The 13,835-nt window shown below is 38.6% G+C and overlaps 1 protein-coding gene across 1 annotated transcript in view; it reads left to right on the top strand.

The window, feature by feature from the left end:
- LOC122564929 (kelch-like protein 20) overlaps nucleotides 1-13,484 on the top strand; it is a 45,956-nt gene extending 32,472 nt beyond the window's left edge. The window contains exons 7-11 of the mRNA XM_043720424.2: nucleotides 680-823; nucleotides 3,965-4,098; nucleotides 8,468-8,676; nucleotides 9,738-9,844; nucleotides 11,874-13,484. Of these exons, the coding sequence (XP_043576359.1) occupies nucleotides 680-823; nucleotides 3,965-4,098; nucleotides 8,468-8,676; nucleotides 9,738-9,844; nucleotides 11,874-11,958 (679 nt within the window). The 3' untranslated portion in view covers nucleotides 11,959-13,484. The remainder of the gene's footprint in view (nucleotides 1-679; nucleotides 824-3,964; nucleotides 4,099-8,467; nucleotides 8,677-9,737; nucleotides 9,845-11,873) is intronic.
- The last annotated feature ends 351 nt before the right edge of the window (nucleotides 13,485-13,835 follow it).

The following is a 13,835-nucleotide window of genomic DNA, read 5'->3' on the forward strand; positions in this document are numbered from 1 at the left end:
GTTGAGCAATTTGTTCATAAGATGCCTCCAATATTCAGTTATTAACAAGAACTGCAACAGTTGCTGGAATGCTAATGATTCTGAGAGAGTGGACAGTTCTGTAATGCAGTTGCTGTTAAATTTCAGCCCTAACACATGTATTCTTGTCATCCATAGCTTGAGCAATTCTAAAGTAATTGTTTAGTCCCTTGGATTGTTTTGACTAAATCCTTGAAGATTTTTCTTGTCAAGGCAATGTCAACTGAGAAAAGAAACGGAACAATATTTTGGTTTTATGTTTTGCCAATTCTTTTCTAGTTCCCCCTCTTTATTTGCTGACTTTTTTTTGTCCATTGTGAAGTGAAAATTGTATGTGCACTGACAAAAAGCAACTTTAACCTTGACATCTCTAACTCTGAATAGTCATGTTTATCTGACAGGCAGTACTGGATGATCAACAGTTTCCCATTCTAAATATTGGGAAGGCCAAAGCCACTGACTTTGTTCCCTACCGTAGCTCCATTCCTTCAGGACTAACTCTGTCAGTCTCCCTAACAACAGTCTAAGGCAGAACCAGAAGAAAAGGTGTCCTTGTAATAGTTACATATACATTCTGAACAATGGCAAGTATTAGAACTTTCAGTTTGCTTGCGTACCCCCTGCCTTTTAATTCCTCAATTATTTCTCTTCTATTGCTAAGGTATGACCCAAAGACAAACCAGTGGAGTAGTGATGTAGCTCCGACCAGCACATGCAGAACAAGTGTAGGGGTAGCTGTACTTGGAGGGTACCTGTATGCCGTTGGAGGTCAGGATGGAGTGTCCTGCCTTAATATCGTGGAACGGTAAGTCCTGAAGGATGCCTTAGTTACTGTGACAGAGATGAGTTGTTTGTTTACGTTTGAGACAGAGCAAACCTCTGTCTATTCAGTTCTCTTTCCTCATTTAGCTGTTCTAACCACGCAGTAGAAGAGTTTCCTGAGTTTCATACACAATACAAAGGGAAAAGCTGGGCGATGATTAAAGCCAGAGCTTTGGCTTCTGCGAGGAGAGTGACAGAGGGGCAGCTGTGTCAGCTAAAACTTCTGTATCTTACAGAATTGTTGAGAGCAGGTCTGATTTACAGCGTGCACATATCAGACTTAGTTAATACTTCAAGCTGTCCTGCACACATCCTTTTAACATGCTGAAATAATCAATGAACACTATGTCTTGGTAAGACAGATGCTGCCTGAAGACTGGATCATCTCAAATATTCGTGGTTTGATATCGATCACGATTGAGTGAAGAGGTTGCTGAAACTCTGCAGCTCCAAATGATGGAGCCTCCATTTAATAGGTTATGGTGCTTTCAAGAAACTTGCGGCTTATTGAGATGAGGAAGAATTTCTTCAGCCAGAGAGCGGTGAATCCGAGGTGATTCAGTGGTTAGCACTGCTGCCTTACAGCGCCAGGGACCCGGGTTCGATTCCCTCCTCGGGTGACAGTCTAAGTAGAGTTTGCACGTTTTCCCTGTGTCTGTGTGGGTTTTCTCTGGGTGCTCTGGTTTCCTCCCACAATCTAAAGATGTGCAGGTCAGGTGAATTGGTCATGCTAAATTGCCCATAGTGTTGGGTGCATTAGTCAGGGGTAAATATAGGGTCAGGGAATGGGTCTGGGTGGGTTACTCTTCGGAGGGTCGGTGTGGACTTGTTGGGCCGAAGGGCCTGTTTCCATATTGTAGGAAATCTAATTTCATTGCTGCAGAGACCAAGTCATTAAATGTATTAAAAACAGAGAGAGGTCCTTGATGAGTCAGGGAATCGAGAGTTAGGGGGGAGAAGGCAGGAGAATGAAGTTGAGAAACGTATCAGCCAAGATCAAATGGTGGAGCCACCTTGATGGTCTGAATAGGTTAATTCTGCCCATGTATTTTCTGGCAGTGTGTTTGATGTGATGTGCTGATCACCCTATAGTTTCCTGATACATGAGTTCAGCTTGTAAGGGTTGAAACGTGTTCTTTAATTAGTAATTTGACATGAATGTATATTGCCTAAAGGTTATGGGATGGGAAAGAGAAGGTAAGTTTAATCTTTTCAGTTATTCTGAGTGCAAAGTGATATAGTAATAATTTTGGCAGAGTCAACTTGTACCATCTCGAAAGGCAAAGGCAACATGGGAGCCCCACTATGAAACAAGTTCCCCTCCAAGCCACATATCATGCTGACTTGGTGCCTAACAGCAGCAAGGGTGTGTCTTCACCAAATAGACTGCAGTGGTTCAACACCATCACCGTTTGAGGCAGTTAGGGAAGGGCATTAAATGGCTGGTCTTACAGTGATGCCCAAATTCTGAGAGTGAATGAATGAAAACATCTGTGGCATGTTTGTAATCCAAGCTACAATTGCACGAAAAAGAAACTGTTTAATTGATTGGACTTGGAGAGGTAGGCACTTTGGTATATGCTGTTTTCATCACACTAAACTCCAGAGTATTCTGAAGTTCAGTAATCCTAGCTGGACAATCATTGGTTTTATCTTATTAATTTCCAAGAGTATCCCTTACACATTTTGGAGTTTCCAAAGAGGATTTTGTTCATCTGCACATCCAAGTACTTGGGCAGCAAGGAGGCAAACTTTGCAGGGTGAACTGATAGCTGTGGAGTTTAAACTAATTAAACATGAATAAGAATGAAAGATCAAAAAGAATTAGGAGCAGGAATTGGACATTTGGTGCCTTAAGCCTGCTTCGTCATTCAGTAAGATCATGGCTGATCTCATTGTGGCTTCAACTTCACTTTGCTGACTATCCTTGCTAACCCTTGACAAACAAAAATCTTTCCAATTTGGCCAGTATTTTAATGAAGGACAAACTTCCACTATTCTCTATAGAAGAGAATTCTAAACATTAATAATTTTCTGAAGGAAGGAATTCCTATCTTTGTCTTAAAGAGGAGGCCCTTTATTTTTAAACTGTGGCCCCAGTTCAAGATTCTGCAATGAGAGAAAGCATCCTCTCTGCATTTACCTTGTCAAGACCCCTCCTGATATTTTAATAAGATCCCATATTTTAATTGCTTTAAACAAGTGCTGAGAGTTCCTTTGGCTTATCAATAACTATATTAACAAGTTCAAGAATTGAACAGCTCTGATCTCCAGCATCTGCAGTCCTCACCTTCTCCTACAAGTTCAAGAATTGGTCTATATTTGGTTCGGTTTGCTCAGACTAGGGCATTATTGTTAACTAGAGCCCGAAGCTAAGAAAAGGAAATCTGGAGTCTACTCCCGATCATTCACTACTCAGTGACCCATACTGGATTATTGTATGTGACTGCTGAGTGAGAACCAGATTGGACATGACTGACACTAGGGGAATCACATTGTACTTGCTGTTCAGATTGATGTGTAAAAGTTAAACACTTTTACAGTGACCAGAAATCCATTACCAACTTCAGATATTCCCTTTTGTGGTGAGGAAAGCGAATCATTGGCAAAACATGCATGTAAGGAGAGGGCAATAAGTTACTGTAAATACATGGGTAGAAGTCAACTACACTTTTTATTTTTGGTCTGAAAACAACGTTATTGATATAAAAATTGATTCTGGTTTTGTCGGGATCAAAACTCAACAGTTTCAGAACTGAAGTACAGTTTTGGAGATGTTAATGATTTTGTTTCATTGTAAACGTATGCAGCTTGTAATGTTGGAAAATGAATACATTTTTGACATTAATTCTTTTGATTTTTTTTTTCTTACTTTATTTTGATTGCCACAATCTTTTTTTTGGATTTCACTTTGGGACCAAATTCAGTACAAGTGCCAACCCATCAAAACCGCTGCCGATGAATAGGTCAACTCATGCCGTTTTCCCAAAAGAAGTGTCTCAGTTGAATTCTACGTGACTATTATATACATACAGCATTAATTGTGACTTAAAGGGTTGATTTAAACAATAAGTTCATAGGATTAGAGAGATACAAATTTGTAGCCCATTTATTATTTTGCCAGGTTTGATCCTAAGGAAAATAAATGGATGAGAGTAGCCCCAATGAGCACTCGGCGCCTTGGGGTAGCTGTGGCAGTCCTTGGTGGACATCTCTATGCTATTGGGGGCTCAGATGGAACATCTCCATTGAATACAGGTAATGTATGTCAAAACAAAATAATTGAGATTAGTCACAACAATAGATCTACTACAGACTGATCTTTTCATCTTTCCCTCGTAAACATTAGAGATGGTGATGTTAGTCCGTTAAAATGTGTTCTTTTAAAAAGAATCGTCAGATGGAGTTTAAATCTTCTGTCTACCGTCCCAATTCTCTGTAACCTTAAAACGTAACTACAGTAGCGCCTCGACTTACGAACTTAATCCGTTCCAACACCCGGTTCGCGAACCGAAAAGTTCGCGAACTGAATCAATTTTTCCCAATGTTCGGCAATGCTTGGACGGCTGTTCACAGCGCACGCGCCAAAGACTAAATGAGATCTCACAGGGCCCCGGGAGCTTTTGCGTTCAACAAGCATGTAGCAAAGCAGAACAATGAAACTACGTGGTTGCACACGGGCTTTTTGCGTTCGTACCTTGAATTTCATACGTACGTTGAAGCAAAATTTTACGTACAATCCTGTTCGTAAACTGATTTGTACGTGAACGGGGTCGTTCGTATATTGAGACGCTACTGTGGTTGTGTCTTTCACTTTCTCATCCACAACATCCGTCCTGAAATGAGATTAGTAATTCAGTAGTCATTTTTTAACATAATTTCATATTGGTTTTGTGTCTGGGTTTGAGATCCATCGATAACTATGTACAAACTGTTCAAATTTGTTCTCTGGGTCCTTCTCACAGTTGGGGAGATTGGGCTAGTTTGGAATACTGGTGTCAGAGACACATTGATAGCAAGCCTCTCAGGAATTATCATTTTATTTTGATATAATGTTAAGTTAAAACTAACACTTCAAAAAAACTGACCATGTTTCTCCCCAGTTCACTATTTATGCAATATAACATGGTCTGTAGCTGTAGTGTTTTGAGGTTGAAGAACAAAATAATTTTACTTTGTGATCTTTTCAAAAACATTATCTTTCTATCACCTGGTTTAATAATTTAATGTCAGTGGATTTGTGCATTGTGAAAAGCGTTATGATTATAGTGCAACTAGACTTCCAAAAAACATCCAACAAGGCTATGCATTGAAGGCCACCATTTGATGTCAGCAATATTTGGATTTGGGCTTAGAAATGGACTGAAGGAAGTAAAATTGTAGGGAGTTGTTCCAAATGGAGTAGAGTTATCAGTAATCAGGGCTGGTATGTCTAGCCTTACCTCATAACTAAAAATGTCTGGTGATATATGGGCATAATACCAAACTAGGAGGGTCACTTAATTTCTGAGCAAGCAGCTGAGAGGGAAGTCAGATGATTTGGATGATATTTGAACATAGGTAGGAAAATGGTAAATAAAATTGAATATAGACCGATGCAATGTATTGCACATAGCAACAATAATGAACTTACAACCAAAAGAATAAGTTTTGCAAGTCAGAAGATGTCTAGAGAAACTCAGTTTTATACTTTTCTGAACACTGTGTCCTTTAGTGAGTTCAACAAGATACTTGAGACCGCCTGAGCACTGGAAGCAGTTCAGAGAGTGATCCCATGGAGAATGGAGTTGTAGTTACAATATTAGAAACTTGGATCTTTCAGTCTGGAAAGAAGAAAACTAAGAATTTATTTTCTGCCAAAAAAGATGGACCTTTACATTTGTTTAGTGTCTTTTATAATCTCTGGAATCCTGAAGTGTGCACAGCTAGTGAATTTATTTAAAGTGTGGTATCTACTGTGAAACAAAGAAATGTGTTGGCAGTTTACACAGAAGAAACAGCGATGAGACGAATGACTAAGTGGACTGTTTTTGTGGTCTTGGGCCAAGGATAAATGTTAGTCAGGACATCTGGCAACCTTCTTTACTCTTCACATACTGCCATGAGATCGTAGATGTATGCTCAAGACAGCAAATGCAATAAAAGTAGAACATAAATGTGCAAGCAGCATGAAAAAGCTAAATTGTAATAATACAACTTGGAGAAATTTCTGATGACCAGATAATCATTTCTGAAGTGTAGATAGGCGTTGTGTATAGGAACCCGACAGAATCCCCATCTTAGCAGACTCCAAAGGAATGGCCTGGGAAATTGAAGATTGTGCAAAGCTATTCCACTGTGCCTGGAAATCTCCAAAGTATTCATTTAAATCAGAATTCTGAGGGTTCTGCTCTGATAAGTAGGTAGTAACTTGGGCAAAATTTAGACTATTTTATACCTAACCTAACTCCAGAGAAACTATTCAACTGACCTTCAATTACCTCTCACACACCTCCAACTGAACCGCAAATATCTTACACGCTCAGGAGCTGCAAAACCCTCTGGGAGGTAACACCCCCCCCCCCCCTTTAGATTAAACTCCCTGCCAAACGCCACACTCTTTGCCAAGCCCGATTGCTTGCACCCACCCCGACCTATCCTACACCCTCCATTACACACCTGACTCCTTAACTAGCATCCTACTGTGCCAGCACTCTAATCTCACGCTTACCTTAACCACTTTGACATCTTCTGTGAAAGGATATCTGTGATTATAGACTTTTTAAATGATAGAATACAGCAAATGACAAGAAAAGAGACTGAATAAAATTAACATTAGTAAAACATCAGCAGTGAGGAAATTAATGGAATTTTAAAGCGTGACAGATCCCCGGCACGGCACTGTTTCCAACCGAGGATGTTAAAGGGGAGTAATGGAGCACATTGTAGATGTTTTAACTATAATCTTCAGAGTTCCCCAGATACAGGAGCTAACCCTCTGGCTTAGAACATTGCATTTGTCACTCCAATTTTGAAGAAGGACAGAAGTGAAAAACCAGAGAATTACAGACAGTTAGCTTAACATCTGTGGTGGGAAAATTATTGAAGCCTATATAATTAAGGATGGGGTAACTGAACACCTTGGAAATTTTAAGTTAATCACAGTGAGCCAACATGGATTTGTGGCAATTAGGTCATGCCTGACCAACCTCATTCCATTTTTGGAAGAGGTGATTAAGCTAGTTAACCTGGGAAAATCAATAGATGTTGTCTATGTATGGGTTTCAATAAGATGTTTGATAAAATCCCGCATGAGAGACTCTGAATTACATCAGAAGCCCACAGAATTCAGGGCAGGTTACTGACATTGCTGGGAAATTGATCTGAGTGGCAGGCTACAGAAAATAGGGATAATGGCTAGGTGCTCAAATTAGCAGGACATGACCAATCCTATCCCACAAGGATCTGTTAGTGCCTCAAATAATCATATTTATTAATGACTTGGAAAATGGCAGAGCAAGTCATATATCCAAATTTGCTGTTGACACAGTTAGATGGTATTAGAGACAGTGTAGATGATAGCATAAAGTTACAAAGGGAAATGGACACATTAAGTGAATGGGCAAAACTGTGGTGGATGGAGTTCAGTGTAAGCAAGTGTAGGATTATCTAGTTTGGACTGAAAAAGGATAGATCAGGGCACTTTCTAGATGGTGCGAAGTTAAATACAGTGGATGTTCAAAGAGACTTGGGGAGTTCAGATCTCTAACATGTCACAGCAGGAAACATCAAGAAAGCTAATGGAATTCTGGCCTTTATATCAAGAGCTCTGGAGTAGAAGGATGTAGGAGTTATACTGCAGTTATACACAGTCCTGGTTAGACCCACTTAGAAACTGAGAACAGATCTGGGTACCACACTTAGGAAGAAACACTGGCCTTTCAGGAAGAACTATGTAGGTTTAGATGAATGATAACTTAATTCCTGAAGTTCAGGTATGAGGAGCGATTATACAAATTAGCCTTTGTTTCTACAGTTTAGAAAGGTAAGGAGTGATGTGATTTGAAGTCTTCAAGATTTAAATGGGAAAATACAGAATAAATAAAGATACGATTCCCATTAGTTGGGGTTTCTAGAAATCGGGGACATTGAGATTTAGGGCTAGACTGTTCAGGAAAGATGTTACGAAGCACTACTGTATACAAAGGGTGGCAGAGGTTTGGAACTTGCTTCACAAAAAGCAGTAGATGCTGGATCAGTTGTCAATTTTAAATCTGAGATTTTTTATTAAGCAAAGGCATTCAAGTGTATGGTCCAAAGGCAGGTATGTAGAGTTAGGCCACAGATCAACCATGATCTCATTGAATAACAGAGCAGTCTTGAGAGTCTGAATAGCCTACTCCTGTTCCTATAATTGAAATGGGTGGATATCCTTCCTACCTTAATTATATGAACTTGGGAGTACCTCTACAGGTATACCAAATATTATTGCAAATAAAAGCCTGCAATCTTTCTCAGGAAAGTTACTTTTTTTGTATCGCATATGTTATTTAAAATATCAATATTACAGTACGCCAATAACTTACTTTACTCCAACACTGCAGCAAGATTTAACTTGTTGGGTTTATGGAATGTTTATACTTTTCAGTTGAACGCTTCATTCCTCAGGAGAATCGCTGGTCTCCTTGTTCACCCATGGGGACAAGGCGAAAGCATCTTGGCTGTGCTGTATTCCAGGACATGATCTATGCAGTCGGAGGACGTGATGACACAACTGAGCTTAGCAGTGCTGAGCGATACAATCTTCGAACCAATCAGTGGTCTCCAGTGGTTGCTATGACCTCCAGACGGAGTGGGGTAAGTGTGCACTAAGGTCAGTTGTGTTGCATGTACATGCTTTTGAAAATGTATTTAGCAGACCACAGACTCTTAGTATGAAAGTGCCATCTCAGAACTGCAGCTTTGATTCAAACAGAATGGAATCTAATAAAATATGAAAAGCAGACAAGAGTATAACCCCATCAGATCAGCTACTATTGGTGACGGATACAATTTCATTTACTGTTCCAGAAATTAATCTGTTGTAACTTCTGGATGTCTAGTGTTTCACCTTTTTCAATGCAGCCAGCATTGTTTGCATTTCTGATGCTGTACAGCATCTTCAAATTGAAAAGGCATTTCCTCTTGGCCCCAATGTGAAGTCTTCAATCTTCTGTAGAAAATAAATGTCCTTTTATTAAGTGCCATTCTAAAACAAGCTGACAAATGTACACTGTTCCATCTCTGCTGGTTGTGATGTGGAGCCTCATAAAAATGAAAATGGGGCATGAATGTACTGTACCCTCATTGAATAATACAATTTGTACATCTACAAAGCATCAAATGATTTGACAAAATCTATACTAGGGCTGTTTATATTCTTAATTCCCCCCACCCCACCTACACACACCCCACCCCCTGCGCAGCTCCCACACATATACCCCACTCTCCTGCTCCCACTGTAGAAAAATCTGACATTGCGAGTGTAACATTGCTGCTGATGTCTGGGTATCAAAGCTAATCTGTTTAGACAAAGTCTCATTTGTTCACTGTACAGTGACCTTTATTGAGCAGATAGATGCCCACAATCTAGTGTTAGCAGTTAACTGCTGACAATCCGGCACAAGGAATGAAATAACTTTTGTTTTCCCTCATAGAATCCAATCAAACACTGTGAGGGGGGGGAAAAAAGTTATTTCATTCCTTGTGCCTGATTATCCCCTCAGATAATCCTGTTCCTTTGTCACATGATCTGATACGTCAACATTATTTTACGAGCAAGTTGCTTGTATTAGCCTTTATTTATTGAACTATCAACACCCTGGTTCTTAACAAGTAATTAAAAATGTTTAATTGATTTTTTTCCTCACCCTACACAGGTTGGTCTCGCTGTTGTAAATGGACTTTTGATGGCAGTTGGTGGTTTTGATGGTACAACCTACTTAAAAACGGTTGAAGTATTTGATCCTGATGCAAATACTTGGAGGTACAAACACGTCCAAATGTTTACTACTCCCGAGAAGTGGAGCTTCTTTAATTTCAAACAAAAATAGAAAATGCTGGAGAAACGTCAAGTCTGGCAGCATCTGTGGAGAGAGGAATAAATCCAATGACTTCAGAACAGAAGAGTTGTCAAACTGGAGTTGAACTATTAATGCTTTCTCTTTCCACAGATGCTGCCAGACCTGAGATTCTTCAGAATTTTCAGTGTTTGTTTTAGACTTCCAGCATTTGTAGTATTTTGCTTTTATTAGATAAATAACTATAGTAACCAAGTTAGACTTTCAAAAGATGTAAAATTGAGCCTTTTGATTAGCTTTTGTAACTCGTGTGAAGTTCAGCAATTGCAGAATGGAACAGACAGAACTACGTACACAGTACAATGGCTTCAGTTACAGCAATAAATAGAGTATTGTTTAAAAACAAAAGTTTTCCAGAAATTCTAATTTCATGAAGTACATTGACATACGGTAGCAATAGGTTGAGACTCCAATGCCAGTGTGTAACTCAAATCCTTTGGTGTGCATCAACCCCATTCTTCAGTTTCATTCGAGAGAGGTCCTTGATTGATCCAAAAGGCACAAAAACTTGAATTAACTTCAGCATCTCTTCCATTTCACAGCGGCCCAAGTGATTAGCTAAAAAGGGTCATATCAGATCACTTGCTAGCATTTTCACTTGCCCAGGCATATAGGAATGTGGATTTTTTTTTAGATTAGATTACTTAGTGTGGAAACAGGCCCGTCGGCCCAACAAGTTCACACCGACCTGCCGAAGTGCATTCCCTAACACTACGGGCAATTTAGCATGGCCAATTCACCTAACCTGCACATTTTTGGACTGTGGGAGAAAACCACACAGACACAGGGAGAATGTGTGAGTGAGTCAGTCAGTCAGTCGAGGTGGGAATTGAACCTGGGTCACTGGCACGGTGAGGTAGCAGTGCTAACCACTGTGCCGCGTGATGTGCTGTCCGAAATATGGTACCTCCTACAATTCAATTTCCTTGGTATGATGCTGGGTTGCATATCTAGATTCTGCAATTTTGGCTTTCAGTAAATTAAACTTTGAGAAGGGTCACTGGCCCCAAAACGTTAACTTTGACTTCTCTTCACAGATGCTACCAGACTTTGAGCTTTTCCACCAACTTTTGTTTTCATTTCTGATTTACAACATCTGCAGTTCTTTTGGGTTTAAGTTAAACTGTTTGTTTTGGCTGAACAGAGTGCCATCGAAGCTACAAGTGATTTTGTTTTTCATTTGTAGGGAATATTTTTAGTTTAACACAACTTACTTAGTACACCCTGTGCAACATAGAATCCCATATTACAGGCACCAGCATATCTAACAGTCACTTTGCTTTGAATTATCTATCAGCCACTGCACAGTCAATAAGTCAGCCTTACTTGGTTTGTTCACAAACAAATCCTTCAACATTATGGCAGAGTGGAAAATTTGATCAGTACATTGTGGTTATGATCGTCACATCAAGCCACGTGCTACTTGTCGATGACCAAAATTACCATGACTAAGAATGTGTTTCTACTACTGCAACCAGTACATTGCAAAGAAAAGTCTCTAGAATATTCACATTCATCTCAGTAACTGATGGGAAAATAAATTTCAGCAAAAGGGAAAACAAGACAGTATCCATATACTTACTGTACCATTCCCATTCCATAGGCAGTTTATAACATTGCTTCATCATAACTACAAACCTGTAGTTTGGCAATGAAAGCAGCCAAGTACAATCTTGTTGAATGAAGGTAATCTCAAATGCTTTGAGCATAAATCTAGCACTCACCACTCTGTACACTTAAATTTAAAATCTTACTGAATTAATCAGACAAAGAATTACCAATTTCTATTTTTCATGCAAATTAAAGTATTTTGTCCTCTCCAATACCATTTTCCTTCAAGTAATAGACAAACAAGATTTCAATGGGTTTATTTATTTAGTTTGTGCAGTACTCTAAATTTAACTGTTTTAATTTTGAATTGATTTATTCCCTCAGGCTCTTTGGAAGTATGAATTACAGACGGCTTGGAGGTGGAGTTGGTGTAGTGAAGATGACACAATGCGAGTCTCACATTTGGTGAACTCTTCAGAATTAAGAGTTTATCCATTTACAATAGCATTGTTACAAAAAGACAATCATCTGATTCCAAGTGGATTAAGTGGCATACACAGGAGTACTTTCTGTAATAAGTGCATTATATAATCTAGCAATTTTATACATTGTAAACATTTATGGAGATCTAGCAGTTGCATTTCTTGCAAAGTTGGAACAATGTATTAGAAACTGGTAGGAATGCCTTAGAGCCACCTTAAAACAAAACCTGCTGCCTTATCACCTAGTGCTGAGTAAGTGATCTACATAGGTAAGTGTTATTTTAAAGTAGCTAATTTATTCTGGCACCTGTGCAGGCATGATAAATCTGCCAATATTTATGCAATTTAAATGAAATTACAACTATTTGAAGCACTAAAAAAAACCAACTTTGGTTCAGGGTCAATAAATAAAGCCAATGATCAGTCACCTGAAGCAGATGTTTTCATTCCTACATGGTGCATGAGTTTATTTTAAAATTGCAGTATGACGGTAAGGTATGGATATTTGACTTTGTAATAAAGCCATAGCAGATTTTTTCAGTCTGGATTTTAAAATCAAAATTTGACCAAAAAAAGTGGAAGTGAAAGCCAGAATCTGTTCGAATATCATGAGGTTATGTAGATCTTGCCACAAGTTTGGCAAGAGTGAAGGTTAAGGATTCAGTCATGTGGAGACTCACTTTATAATTGAAATTCAAAAACTAAGACTTTCAAAGTCTGATCAAGTTTTGAAAAACTCAGCAGGTTCCAGTTGATGTTTCTTTCCTTAGTGAAGGTAAAAGGAAATGTAGATTCTGAATTGCAACCATTAGATAATTTAAGCAACGAGAATCCTACTTAGTAAGGGAAAACAGGTGAAATTTTAAATTTGAAGTTGACCAAAATTTGTAAAGCACTTTCTAATTCTTGATGTAAGGGTTACACAGACATTTAGCAAAACTAAAGAGCAGTTGGTTGTGTCATGTTGTATCCATGTATACAGTGATGTTCCTAACCTATTAAGTCCAGCCTCTATTAGAATGCAGGATGAGCTGAGGAGCTGATGGTTCATTCCTAGCCAAGTTACATTACAAAAAGCAAATCAAACTTCAAATCAAGTTGAATGGTATCCATTGTATTTTCTACTTAAGTATCAGGAGTCAAAAACAACTTAGGGTTCTTTGGCTATGCAGTTGTAAGACACTAGTGCATTATGGTTCTAAATTAGGAATTGCTATTTTCATTTGCTAACTTGCTTCAAGCTCATCATTCACAAGGTGTGATCTTAAACTCTACTTTTATTGAAACTGTCCATTTTTTAAGTGAGCAATTCTTTTTTTAAACCAAGATTGTGTTTTTGATTTTACCCTTTGTAAGGAACACATCTGGACTCAGCACCTTTACTTTGAAGGATTGCAGAGTAAGTTTACTTAAATGCACAATATTAAATTGTCTGAAAGTGACAAAACTTGCAGATTTATTTTTAAACAGCTTATGTTCAATTTGTACAGTATTTAATAAAGTTGAAAGCTCAGTTCAACTGCTCCATTATTTCTGAAGCTATTACAGTTTTGAGCATTTTACCCCAAGTATTTAAGTTATTGGAAGCAGGGTACACTGCATTGAAAAAGTGACTTTCCACAAACACCTACAATCCCATGGTATTAACCAGAGCAATTGTGGCAACAAAATTCTCAAAATGGTGTAAACAGAGGACATTTATCATTTGAATTTAATGTTTGACAACAACTACTTCTCAAAAAAAAACTTCATAACCAAGTTCAAATAATGAGGGTTCCCTGCAAAAACATTTGAAATCAAATGACCCCCCAAAAGGATAATTCCTACTCACCAAAGCCAAATGTGTGGCATAAAGTGTTGATAG

Source organism: Chiloscyllium plagiosum, unplaced genomic scaffold (genome assembly GCF_037043375.1).
Source record: "Chiloscyllium plagiosum isolate Xiang-an unplaced genomic scaffold, Cpla_swu_hap1 HiC_scaffold_21, whole genome shotgun sequence".
Classification (NCBI taxonomy): domain Eukaryota; kingdom Metazoa; phylum Chordata; class Chondrichthyes; order Orectolobiformes; family Hemiscylliidae; genus Chiloscyllium; species Chiloscyllium plagiosum.